We start from the raw sequence: 13,400 nt of genomic DNA, 5'->3' as shown, positions 1-13,400 counted from the left end.
AGGTGTGGCTGACCAACTCTGCTAGCGATTCTTTTTCATTTGCACCAAACTGACTTGGCTAGACCAGAAGACGGTGGGTATTCTTCCTAACTATCTTTTTAGGGGACTCTGTGTACTCCTGCATGTATGTGTGGCAGGCATTGGGCATGAGGCTAATCCTATGGAGAAGGGAAGGATCAGTAGGCGGGAGAAAAGCAAGGATTTCTTGTCCATTATGAGTGGCATCCTGAAATGGATCTGAGATATCGTACCCTGTGTCATCAAAATGTGAACTTGGGGTAGAAATCTGGGATCTTTGCTATTTTGTCTTGCTCCTTCCTCTAAAGTTCCAGTGCCACCATACTATCTTTGCAGCTCTGCATAGGGCCTTTGATTTGAAAATGCCAGTTTTCTTTCAATATTAGCATGTCTAGTCCATTTTATCCTTTTTCCAGCCCTCAAAGCAGCCTCCCCTCGCCCTCCCTGCTCCAGGGTGCCCATCGAGTGAGTTGCAGTGTGGAGGCGGCAGCTTTCCCGACTTATTGAATGCTTCTGGTTTTGCAGCTTTTTAAGGAAATGGGGGTAGGGGGTGGTAAGGAGGCTGTGGAAAAGACTCGAGTCCTCAAAGAGTATTGCAGAAGGTTTATTTTAAAAAGCAGCCTTTGTTCATCCCCAGGCTACCATGATGAGGGCCCTGGCTTTTCACTGTTTGCCTGCTAGGGAAGCTTCTAGATAATCCAGCTGGTCATGGATCACCTCTTCTTGAAAATCTAGAAATATTTCTATGGGCTTTAGACACTTTCAAGATGTTCCCTGTGTGCCAGGATTTCCATTTCAAATGTTATTATTGGATGTCGTCACCCAAAGTGACTTCTTCCAATTGTCATCATGGACCGACTTCCTTCTTCCCTCACTTCCCTTCCCATCATGTTCCCTGTTAGCACCAACGGATAATGGAACATAGAGTTACTGGGACCTAAGAGAAACTCTAATCAGACCCTTACTTACGTGTAAGAAACCTGAGGGCCAGAGATGCTAAGACACTTGCCACAAGTCGCACAGTAAATGGCAGAGAATAGAACACAGGGCTCCTAAGTGTGGGGCTCCTTTTATCTCTGTTTCTCTTCTCTTTCCTCCATACCCTTTCTCTGCCCAGTCCTCATTCCTCCAGCCTCTTCCTCTTCTTCTGAGTCTTCTTTGTTGTCCTGTTAGTTAGCAAGCGTGTGTTTTGGGTGTTTATCTTGGAGCACAGGAGACTAGATACAAGGATCATAATTAACAAGAAAGAATTTAAATAATAATAGTAAAAAAAGTGGAAATGGACCAGAGAGGCTGTTCATGGGGTGAAGTGACCTGGCACAAGTCCAGCGAGGCTAGGAGACAGTGATTCAGGACAATGGTTAATGTTCTTCTTTCCCCAAAAAATGTCATTGGAGAAACCACAGGATACCACAGTGGAGGACTCAGTAGCCAGTGGACTGGTGCCCAGTGTAAAAAACCAAGAGCAAGTCTCAGCAGATGGCAAGATGGATGGATGCCCAGGCAAGTGCCCATCTCAGAATGTTTTCTTGGCTCTTCAGTGGCCCTGGGAAAGGCAAACCATCCAGACCTTACCTCAGGAGATGTGCTCTTTAAGAACATGGGAAGGAGGAAGAAAGCTCATATAAAAATAGCCTTCAGGGCCTGGGGTTGTGGCTCAGTGGCAGAGCACTGGCCTAGCATGCGTGAGGCACTGGGTTCGATCCTCAGCACCACAGAAAATAAATAAATAAATAAATAAATAAACAAACAAACAAATAAAGGTATATTTAAAAAATAACCTACATTTTTAGAATGTTCATTTCAAGGTGGGAAGCCAGTGAGTTTTTTGTTTATTTGTGGTACTGGGGATCAAACCCAGGGCCTTGTACATGCTAGGCAAGTGCTCTATCACTGAAACCATACCCCAAGCCCTAGGGAGTTTCATTTGATTGTTTTTAGGATAGTTTCCCCATATTTTCAGGGTATGGAGCTGAGAGTCAGGAGGGGTTCTGGAAAAGTTTCATTTCTCCTTTGGTCTCAGTATCTACATCTGTAAAATGAGTGTGCTGGGATCTTAGTAGAACTCTAAGAAGCTTTTCCCTATGCCTCTGGGATTTCAGCTTCTGCAATTGTTATTACACCAGTGAGCTTTCATCAAAAGCAGGGTTCCTTTCCCTAGCTGCACATTAGAATCATCTTGGGAACTTCTAGAAATGTTAGATTGGGATGCTTCAGAATCTCTGAAGGTAGGATACTGGGTCCTTAACTTTTCAAAGCTTTCCAGTAAGTCTACAGTTTAGCTGAGGCTGAGATCCACTGATCTAGAGTGAAAGGTGAGCCTTTTACCTGACTTGTTTCTACTCCTTTGGAGTGTTCTTAGATCACATGGGTTGGATGTGGCCATATGTCTCTTGAAGGCTGTGGTGAAATAGCAGGCATCTTGGGTATGCTGTAATCTAGCCTGAGAGAACAGGGTGATTAATTCTTATGGTGCACTATATTGGCAAACCATTCACCTGTGACTGCTTTGGGCACACCAGCTGCATAGGTAACAGCTTTCTGTGATGAGTGTCATGCTCCAGACTTCCTGAATACAGGTCTAGATAAGGGGGCGATTTGAGACTAAGGACAGGATGAGTCATGCTCACCCAGGAGGGCCTCCAGTAGATGACTGAAGACTCTTTGGCCTTGCTTCCTACCCATACCCTTAGGAGTGTGAGGGTTGACCTGGCACGACAAACATCCCATATGGAATCTCTTCCTCTTGACAATCTCCCAGAGACGTGGAACTTATAGTAAGTGGTATGCTGGAACTGGCATGTCCTGTGTGTCTTCCTCCTCCAAGTTCCACGTTCAGTGACGTAACTCAATAACTCGAAATTGGCCGCAAAGAGAGTATTTACACCCTAAAAATTGGCAAATGTTACACACGAGGGCTTTTCTCTCTGATGTTCCATATTTATTAGCACCACATTTCATTTACTACTTGCAGTAATCCATTCACTTGTGAAGCACCAGAAGTTCTTCTCTGTATTGCCCCAGATCTGCCTTTGAGGGGGTCTCACTCTCTTTAACTTAAAGAAAATTAAAGCCCCTATTACAAGCTACCCTGGTGGATATTCAAAAGCAGCTATGATGTCTTTCATGTCTTCCTGTTCCAAGCTGAGTCTCCTTACTTCCTCCAACATTTTCTCATGTGGTTTGCAGGCTCAGTAGGTGTCTTTGAACACTGGGGTACAGTTGCAGAGTTTTCAAAGGAAAGCAAAAATTCTCCCAGAGGTGATCAATGGACTCTTTCACAGAAGGCTTTGCATTTTGTTTATATGTCCTGAGGATCCTCTGACATCCCATGACAGGAGTGTTGGTAGGAAGTGGGGTGTGCTCTGGGATGCAGCTGCTGGTTGTGGCTCAGTCTTTCCCTAAAAGTGCCATTGCTGCCAGAACTCTTGATGGGCTCAAATTTGTCAGAGTGTCATCAAAACACAAATTCTAGTTTCTGAAACAGGTAATTTCCCCACTGCTGTTTTGTTTTCTTTCAGTGGCTTTTAATGTTCCCCTTTTCATTCTTTGCTATTCCATAGCATTCAATCATTTGTCTCTGGATCACCAAAACTGTGTCGAATGACAGCCTTTTGAGTCCAGGATCCATTTAGACATGGAACAAGTGAATTTGTTAAGAGTCCTCCAGCTGTCTGTACCTGAGAGGGGCATGAGCAGCCAAGAGAGGGAGGCAGCAGAGCCGTCTTGTTTCTCAGATCTGGCACCTGCCCTCCTTTAGGAATTGGTGAGGATGGGGGTGGAGTTGACCCTCATAATGGTTCACAAAAATGGCAACCACGTGACCTTCCTTTAGGAAGTAAGCAGGGTCACTGGAGTAAGTAAGGTCTTTGGTCTAAAAACAATGAGAGGTGTGACATGGCTTCACAGCTAATAATAAAAAGGGCAAAGCTCAGGTTCTCTCTTTTTGAGTGACCAGGTCCATCGACCTCCATAAGAGAGCAGTGGACCTGTTGAGGCAAACAGGAAGTCCTTTAGGGGTTCTTTCTGTTACGTTGCAAACATGGCTTTCTTTGTCTTTCATTCACAAGGTTTTAAATCTTTAGGAGTAACTGCAATGGCATTTCTATCTTTTTGACAGCCAGAGAGAGAGAGAGAGCCAGACAGCCAGACACAGACAGACAGACACAGCAGATGAGGAGCACGAGACAGAGAAATAGAAAGAGAGAGGGAGGTGTGGTGTGTGTGTGTGTGTGTGTGTGTGTGTGTGTGTGTGTGTGTGTTCAGGACTGCGTGTCAGATGGTGGATTTGAACAGAGGCAGCTGTTGTCATGGTGATGACAGGTTGCATCCCACCACCATGGAAACCAGAGTTAAAAAACTGACGTTAAGCCTTAAAGTCACATGATGCATTTTTGTTTTGTTTTGTTTTAGAAAAAGAAAAGAGATTTGGTTTTTCAATCTGATCTTTCTTTCTTTCTTTCTTCTTCTTTTTTTTTTTTTTTAAAGATGAGATTGGTTGGTGAGAAAAATTGCGCTAAGGAAAGCAATGAGATAACAACATGGGACAACATGGAGTATGCAGATCCTCCCTGCTCATTTTTCTGCTTGTTAACAGTGCATTTCTCTTGCCAGGGGTGAGTGGGTGGGTGGGTGGGGGGAATACAGTGTGGTTTTTCCATTTGCTGCCAAAGTTATGCAGTGATAATTACACACAAGAAGTGCAGAGCTTCAGCCCTCCTGCCTTTGAAGGTGCTGTACAGTCTACCCCTGTTGATCAGCCCAGGGTAGAGACTGGAAACCCAAAAGTGAGGGCTGAGAAAGGAGATGCAAATGGAGTGGAGGGCATGCCTTACTCCAAATATGTTGAGAAATCCATAAAATTAGCATTTCTTTTGGGGAAATTGAGGAGTTCACCTGTAACCCCTCAGAAACTCCAGGGTATGATTGGCCTCCTTTGGGCCACCCCATCTTGCCCCAGGAGTGAGTGCTCAGAAGTCCAGGTGGCGCACATGGAGGGGCTCGTTCTCCTATGGACAGGGACTCCTTTTGTCAGGGCTTGCCACCTAGCTGGGGCCCTCTCAACCCAGTGGTTTGCTGAGAGGCACCAGGAAGCTCCTTGGAGCTCTAAGAGTTGCGTGCACTTGTGTCAACGGGTTGGGGAGTAGACCTTCCTGGGAGAACGTCTGCCTGTAGGGAGGTGAGGACGACCGTGGGAGGGGCAGACGTTCTGCTGAAGCTGTGGCCCCAGCCCAGGCCCTATCTCTTTGGTATTGCTCGTCCCTCCAGGGCAGATGGATCTTCCTAGCAGGCCCAGGGAGGGGGTGTGATCTCACCAGCATGACCTCACTGCATTTCCATCAGGGTCTCCTAGAGCCAGAGCCGACTTCTGTGGTGGTTCCAGCCTTCCTGTTCTTAGCTTTGGCCTTGGGTGTGATTAATGCCCCTTCTAATTACTGAGAAAGATTGCATCAGAGCCATCATCTTCATAAATCCTGCTCTGGGCACTGGTGTTTGGATCTGCTTTCCATATTCCCAGGAGGTTCTGGGCCAAATTTCTTTTCTGTCTTCCTGAGGCCCATTACCATAATTTTCTTTTAAATTCTTTATTGGGGTGGGTTGCTTCAATGTCTGCCCATGGCTGCAGCCAGCCCTGTCTCCCCTCCCCGGGCTGTGACCACTGACAGATGCTTTCCCCCAAAGCTTTGAGCCACAGCAGATGCTTCCAGATTGATTTAGTAGGATAATGAAGGCGACTGTGCATTTGTGGAGTACCTTACAGCTTTCAGAGGGTTTTCATATTCAAGCATCATTTTAGGCATTGATCCTTTTGTGTTTTTTGTTTGTTCCATGAGCTCGGGTGGTGGTGGCCTTCGTCTGACTCATGAGTGCTGTGTTGGGACAGCTTTTGCAGTGAGAGCCTGGCTGTGTTTTCTCATTGCCAAGTTAACATTTTTTTTCCATTGCATTCTAGGTCTTGAGGAAGATCCCGATTTTTCTTATTTAATAAAAATAGCATGGAAACCTTAAATAGCTATATTTCGCTATCCTTCCTATTTCAAATATCTCTTTGGGGTAGAGCTTTTGAAAGAATGGCAGGAGAGAGAGAGGTTTTTCCCCCATATACTGTTCTTTGAGTCAACACCACGTGTTAGAATGATATCATGTGTGGGCAAGGGAGGGGTGGAAAGAGGAGCATAGAGGCACCTAGACCATCCTCTGACACTATTACATCTCTTAGAATTAAACATCCCCAAACAGGAGGCTCAAGGGAGGAAAGGGGATGGGCCTCCTTGGTGAGATTGTTCTGGATCTTGGGGACATGGGTGGGCACGGCTAAAGAAGGCCGAGATGTGCCTCCCTAGAGATTGCGGGCTTTTCTAGACAACCCCAAGAGTTTCTTAGGTCCAGAATGGCCTCAGGCTGCTTCCCACATGTCCTCCCTAAGGCCTGGAGCCGGCAGAGAACACCGAATTCTGCCTGCCTGCCTGCTCCTCGTGCCCCTCAGCTCTCAGCACCTTCAGCTTCTTAGTTTGTGATGTCAGGAGCTCTGGAAGGTGACTTCTGAGAGCACAGGGGTCTGAGGCAGCATCCTGGTGGTAATGGAGGTGCAGGTGTCCCCTGGGGCACTCCCCATTTGCTGCTGGTGGCCTGAGTCCTTCCCAGGCCTAACCTGCATTTCAAAACCTGAGAGGTAGAGATTGGAGCAGCTCTGCTGGGTGGGGGAAATAGAAAGGCTGAGGTGCAGGCAGCCGCCAGGGCGCTGGGGGCAAGAAGACCAGCACCATGGAGCCATTGGTCAGCCCTTTCCCTTGCCCCAGCTTTCTGTGCCCAAGAAGGAATTGAACAAATGACAGGTGTGCTGGCCGAGCAGGGCTGCTCAAATTAGCTGTGTTGCTAAGGAAACAAGTCAACTGGTTGAAGGAAGGAGCATTGGGTAAAGGAGATAAATCAATAAGTGAACCTATTTTTATCATTTCCCTAATGATTGTCTTGAAGCTGCTAGACAGGCAAGGGAAGGGAGAACTGCAGTCACACCAGTCCTCATTAACCAGCTCAGAGGGAGAGAGGAGAGAAGGGGTGTTTGGAAGGTTGCCAAGAAAGTTTATGAAGGGAGGCTCTTAGATACCGGAGACAGGAGGGGAGGCCTCTTTGCAGGATTCCAAGTGCTTTCATGGTCATTTCTGGTCCACCCCTTGGTTCTCTGGCATTTGAACTCAGAAATCTTGTACTGACTTCCTTGACCAACACCTTCCTCTGCACCCTCAGGTTGGGTTTTTTTTTTTCTATTGGTTTGGTGTTTTTCATAACACATATTGCTTTAATTGGTTTTATGATTATAAATCAATATAGGCTCATTATAACATTCAGACAATGGATCAAGGAGGAAAGAAGAAAGAGAAAGTAGCCCCACTACCCAAAGAAAACTCATTATCCTTCCTTCAAGAACTCCCTTCCCCCCTTTCTGTCTCTCTCTCTGAACATTAAAGGGATCTTCTGTGCATGCTGGTTTCTTTTCTTTTCCTTTTCTTCTAATAGATAATATATGCCCACAGTACACAGTACAAAAAGTTCAAATGGGTATACAGTGGAGAGAGAATGTAGGATTCCTTTTATAGGATGATTTTGGGCTCTGGCTTTCTTGTGCTATTCATTTATCAAATGATTATTAATTTGTTGATCTACTAAATAACAGTTATTGGATGTCCACTCTGTGTCAAGTGCCATGCTGGACGACAGTGACAGAGGAGTGAAGGAGATCTGCCCTCAGCCCCCAGGCCTCACTGCTCCTGATATCAGCTCATTTGTTCAGGATCTCAAAGCACAAGTGCTCTGGACACCCAGGGTTGGAAATTCTTCTTCAAAATATGCTTTGTATTAGGCACAGACTATTAATGCAGGTCACTGAATTCCTGGACAGAGAATCAGAGTCCTCCCCAGACTTTCATTCTGCCTGCGATTGCCATAGTGGGTGCTGTTTTTGAGGCCATGGCAACTTGGAGCATCCTTTGACCTTTGCAAGTCTTACCTGCAAGGTGCATTAGCTCAACCTGGGGGCCATTACTTGCAGTCCAGGCTCTTGCCTTTGGAGACTCAGCAGAGCCTCTGGTAGTTATCGCATATTACCCATTATTGGAGCAGATTCCTGTTGTTTTCACGTATATGTTTATATACCAACAGAGAGTGATCACTGTATTCACATTTGGGTAAAATAAAAATTTTAAGTTTATAAATGACAACACTTTTAACCCAGGAAGAACTTTGATACTTGCTTTTGAAAAAGGAAATAAGTATATTGAAGAGGTATGGGACTATTTCCAAAAAGGAAAACTAATCAATGCCATTGTATTTGATGCTAATTCTAATAACAGAAAAATTTATGCTAAGCATGTTTCATGAGTTATTTTCTTCAACCACCATATGCTATATCAGATGTAGAGTAGCATTCCCATTTTCAGATAAAAGTGCCGAGGCTCAGAGTTAAATAATCAATTCAAGGCTACTGAGCTAGTCAGATTTCGAATTCAGATGGTCTGACTCCTGGGCCAAAGCTTTTAATCATGATCCTAATCTCTCATAGATGTAATTTTCTGATGCCTCGTGTCTCATGTGTATGGAGATAAAGTTGTTGGTGATTGTGATGAAGACTGGCAGGAAGAAAGGGAGGCAGCCTGCAGAGATGGGAGTGAGCAGGAGCCCTGGTCTGAGCCAGAGTTGGTGACCACACTTGTGTTTACAATGGATCCTTCATGGAGCTACTCCTCCAGGGGACACCTCATCATTCCTTTCTGCATTTAACATTTATTAAGCTCCTACTATGTACCAGGCTCTCTGCTGAGCACTGCCACTAAAGAGATGATGAACACCTGTTTTCTTTTTTCCCCTAGCACTAGGGATTGAGCCCAGGGTCATTCTGCCACTGAGCTGTAGCCCCAGCCATTTTTTTTTATTTTGAGATAGGGCTTGCTAAGTGGCTGAGGTTGGCCTTGAACTTGCAATCCTCCTGCCTCAGACTCCTGGGTCACTGAGATTATAGATGTGTACCATGACACCTGGCAAACGCCTGCTTTTACGTTGTACTTTTGTGGGGAGATAAATAAAATAAATAATAAAAAATGCCATGTGAAGAGAAATGAGGTACAAGGAGAAATTTCACAGGGACATTTCAGCTTGGACATAGCCTGAGCAGAAGGGGGGAGAAAGGCTATACAGGAGACGGAAAAAGTGCCAAGATGTATGATGTCTTTTCTTGATGGTTTCCTCAGAAAGGGAAGTGGAAAAGAGGTTAAGACAATTTTTAAAAAGATGCAATGGTGAGTGGCTGGGGCCCAGACATGTTGCTATTTTCTTCTTCTGCCTACCTATCTTCTCCCCAAAGTTTTCTGGTACCTCCCCTTTCTTCACCTAGCCCACAGACACGTGGGATCTCTGTGGTCTCATCTTGTTTCCACATCAAAATCTCACCTCACATTTTTTTTTTTTTTTTTTTTTGGTACTGGTGATCGAACCCATGGGTGCTTAACCACCGAGCCATGTCCCCAGCCCTTTTTTATATTTTATTTAGAGACAGAGTCTTGCTGAGTTGCTTAGGGCCTTGCTAAGTTGTTTGCCTCAGCCTCCCAAGCTGCTGGGATTACAGGCAGGTGTCACTGTGCCTGGCTCACCTCACATTCTGTACATCCTAGAATGAATTCATCTGAGGGTCTAGATCTGCAAAACCTCAAAGGGACATCCCTCTCCAGGACATGTGCAATTGTAAAATTTTAAGCCAAAGCATTTCTGCTTCTAATGGGTTCGGATATATCAGACGGTAGGCAGAGAATTTGTCTGGGACAGGAAGGGGGACTAGGGTCCTTCCAGAGCCTGTGAATTACCCAACTCCCACCTTTTGATTCTAGTCTCTGGGGCCTTGGGCAGTACTAGTCTTGGAGACCTTGTGACTTTTCAACCATCGGATACCTGGACAGTGGCAGGGAATTAACTCATCAGCCACTGGGTCTAAGGGCCCTCCTCCTGTGCTGAGTGTCCTTCGGGGTGAAGGCCGCACTTTCCAGATAAGCCTCTCACATCTTCATTTGGACTAGATGAACTTAAAGTTCCTTGTGGGGAGCTACAGACTGTGGAGGGGAGAGTGAGGAGCAGAGAGCGAGGCTGGCAGGGGAGCTGCAGCCATCAAGCAGGCATTATTGGGCAGAGTGTCCTCAGAGGTGCACAGCTGCCAGGACCTGTCTTGCCCGCAGTCTCAGCACCTGGGAATTCATGTGCTTCTAGGCTGTGGTTACCACTTTCAGGCTTTTAGGGGAAGAAGACTCAACAAAGCATCACAGACCCAAGCAGCGCCACGAGAGCTAGTGGCATCTGTAGCTCAATGAGGAAATGCTCATTCCCAGGTCTGCCTCCCAGGTCAGGCCCTGGCTTCTTAGATGTACTGAGCAGGTTTCTGAACTTGCATGGTGCATTCTAGCCACGGGGAAGGGCCAGGTGAGCCCCATACTTTTATGAACAGTTTTGTTGAGAGCAACGGCAGAGGATGATATGGAAGAGGCACTAGATGCACCAGTCAGAGCCACCATCCCTTCTTCTCCACCTAATTTTGGGGACTGGCAGTGAGATTTGCCCTGTGTATCAGGGCTGTCCAAGTATGTTGCTGTGAACACCACTCCTGAGAGATGCTCTGAAAAAGGGGTGTGTGGTAAAACAAGTCTGGGATATGCTGTGTCCTGTTCCCAGTCGTGTGTGTGTGTGTGTGTGTGTGTGTGTGTGTGTGTGTGCACTGCACACAGTGGTATTAAAAGAAATCCTGCTTACCTCTGCTTAACCCAGGCGTTCCTTCATTTATTTTGTTGCGACCTCCCATAGCACTCATATTTCATAGCCTACACGGTAGGAATGGTGCCCTAAATGTGCTCATTCTGTTACCATTCACCGGGGACTTGCAGGCATGTTAGCGGTTCCCTTCTGGACCCACCTCCTACGCTGTTTCCAGGACTGGGCAGAGGTTCCTCAGTTGTGGTTTCTGCCATGTTCTCATCTTCATTTTGCCAGATAAGTCTGTGGATTCTGGGTCTTTCTACCAGGCTCCGGAGAGCCTAGCCTGTTCAGGGGTCTTGTGAGACACCAGGCTCTGCCGTGGTCCCTTGACACTCTACATTTGAGAGCCGAACATGATGGGGAGGAGCCCTCCTCTGTGATCAGTGGACTCTGGTGGCCTTGACAGTGTGTGTGTGTGTGTGTGTGTGTGTGTGTGGAGTCTTGTCCTGGGAGGGCGCACGTGCAAGCTGGCTGTGTGCCTGCAGCATGCTTAGCTCTCAGGGCTGGTCTTGGTGTCCAGAGTGCTGCATGGAGGAGGAGTGCCCAGGGTGCTGAGGGACTTCCACACCATGAGGCTCCCTTCCGACTGGGAGGGCTGAAGCAAGCACAGTGGGTCCAGTTTTCAGATCTGGTGGCTGGACCACAAGGAAGCAGAGGTGCGCAGAGCTGTCCCTGGGGTCGAGGTTCAGTGAGTGCTGAAGATGTGTGGGAAGGAAGGACAGTCAGCTGCTGGAGAGTGCCTGTGACTCAGGATGCATAGTGACAGAGGGAGGACATGGCACTGCCAAATAGGAAGGAAAAGGACTTGAGGTTCCCATGCAGCCAGACACCTCTCCCTGCAGCCTCCTGTGCTAGCATACCAGGTCCAGAGCAACTGGTTTGGCCACTGGCATCTAGATATACACTTGGCCTCTGCCTGCAGAGTGCCTGGTGTCCAACCCTCTCCCAGAGATGTCCTGAGGGCTCATGTAACATTGTTATTGACACAAATATCACAGAAGGGATGAGGTGGGAGGCTCTTGGGGACATATTCATGGTTTGCCCTTTTTTACTAGAAGGGGGTGATCTAGGCCCTGTGTACACCCTACAAGCCAGCCTGGGTCTGCAGGGAAACAGGAGAATGGAGTCTGCCCTTCTCTCCCTTGGCCAGATCTGCTTCTCTTCTCTTCTGCCTGGATTCTGGAATTTTCCAGAGCACAGGTTGCTCTACAAGACCAGTGACCCTGGCTTATGTGAGTTTGTCATAACAATAGTTGCAGAATGAAATCCCAACATGCAGAATGACTGGGCTCTGGGAGCCAGCGAGTCCCTCTTTCCTAACAGTCACCTCACCTCCCTGAGCTTGCAGCAGAATCTTCCTGCAGGAGTCAGGATGCCAGACTTGAGTCGTTGTCCTGTTTTTCAAACAGGCAGAGAGAGCCCCTCACCTGACTTCAGAAAAATATAACAGAAAAAAAAAACCACCCGCATTTATTTACTTGATTTGAATATTGGTTCCTAGAGAGCTGGACTTTGCCAAATTCAGTTCAGACTCATGCCACGTCTTTCTGTTCCCTGTAGAGGTCAAAGTTGAGGAGGAAGTAACCGGGGGTGGGGTGGGGGTGTGTATGAAGCAATCTTCTCCTGGTCCCATGAAGTATTTTTCTGAGTTTGATATTAAAGTAGAAGAGGGCTCATATGAGGAGAATGGTTTCTTTTCCAGGGGACTTTTCTTTCTCTTGGTCAAGCAGAGGTTGTAGAGAAAGCTCTAGATGTAGTGACCACAGGGCAATGGTCACAACTGGGTGTCTGCTGCAGCAAGATTACATAATCCGGGGGCTTGTTACAGCGTTAACCATATTTCTCCTCTTCCCTGACCATTGCCGCCCAGGTTGGTTCCTGGCTTTGTCTTGGAATGCACTCAGTGGCTGGGTATCTGCCCTGTGCCTGACTCTATTATTCTTGGCTACTTTCTTCCCTTGGAGAAGATGCTTTGTGTTCTAGACCAGTGCCAATGACAGGTTTCACATGCTGAGGACCATGCACTGTCCTGCTTGCTAACACAAATTATGCAAACTGTGAGGGCCCACGGGGGTTGGTAAAGCTTGTTTGTTTCTGTGCACCATCATCTTGGAGGGGGGGTCCCCTCTCTCAGGTGAATTTGTTCCTTAACACCTCCTTCCCCACGCCGTTTGAGTACATGATCCTGGCCACCATCATCGCCAACTGCATCGTCCTGGCCCTGGAGCAGCATCTTCCAGAGGATGACAAGACGCCCATGTCCCGAAGACTGGTATGTGCTCTGTCTTTCTAGCCCTTTCTCTCCCTCCCTTCCTCTTCCTTGGCTCCCTTTCCTTGTTTCCATTGCCCTCCCTGCTCCCCCCGCCCCACCCCCTGACAGTTCTGTGAGGAGTTTGTTCTTTGCCAAGGGACAAGTTAGCAACAAACCCCACTGGGACTTACAGGAAGAGAGGGCACTGCAGACGGGTGTGTGTACACCGCCTGGCATCCAGGCGAGAAAAAAGGGCAGGTGTGAGGGCCACGTGCTTCGTTCCTCTTTCCTAAGGGACTTTTGAAGTGAGAGGAGAAGGGGAGGGAGGGGGAGAGGAAAA

General features: G+C 47.2%; 1 protein-coding gene across 1 annotated transcript in view; it reads left to right on the top strand.

Annotated features, from left to right (window-relative positions):
- CACNA1E (calcium voltage-gated channel subunit alpha1 E) overlaps positions 1 to 13,400 on the top strand; it is a 494,748-nt gene that overhangs the window by 207,675 nt on the left and 273,673 nt on the right. Inside the window, exon 4 of the mRNA XM_081297504.1 lies at positions 12,976 to 13,081. Within this exon, the coding sequence (XP_081153630.1) occupies positions 12,976 to 13,081 (106 nt within the window). The remainder of the gene's footprint in view (positions 1 to 12,975; positions 13,082 to 13,400) is intronic.

Source organism: Spermophilus citellus (genome assembly GCF_964194105.1).
Source record: "Spermophilus citellus genome assembly, chromosome: 6".
Classification (NCBI taxonomy): Eukaryota; Metazoa; Chordata; class Mammalia; order Rodentia; family Sciuridae; genus Spermophilus; species Spermophilus citellus.
The sequence above is the reverse complement of the archived record's forward strand: the minus strand, read 5'-3'. Positions and strand labels throughout refer to the sequence as shown.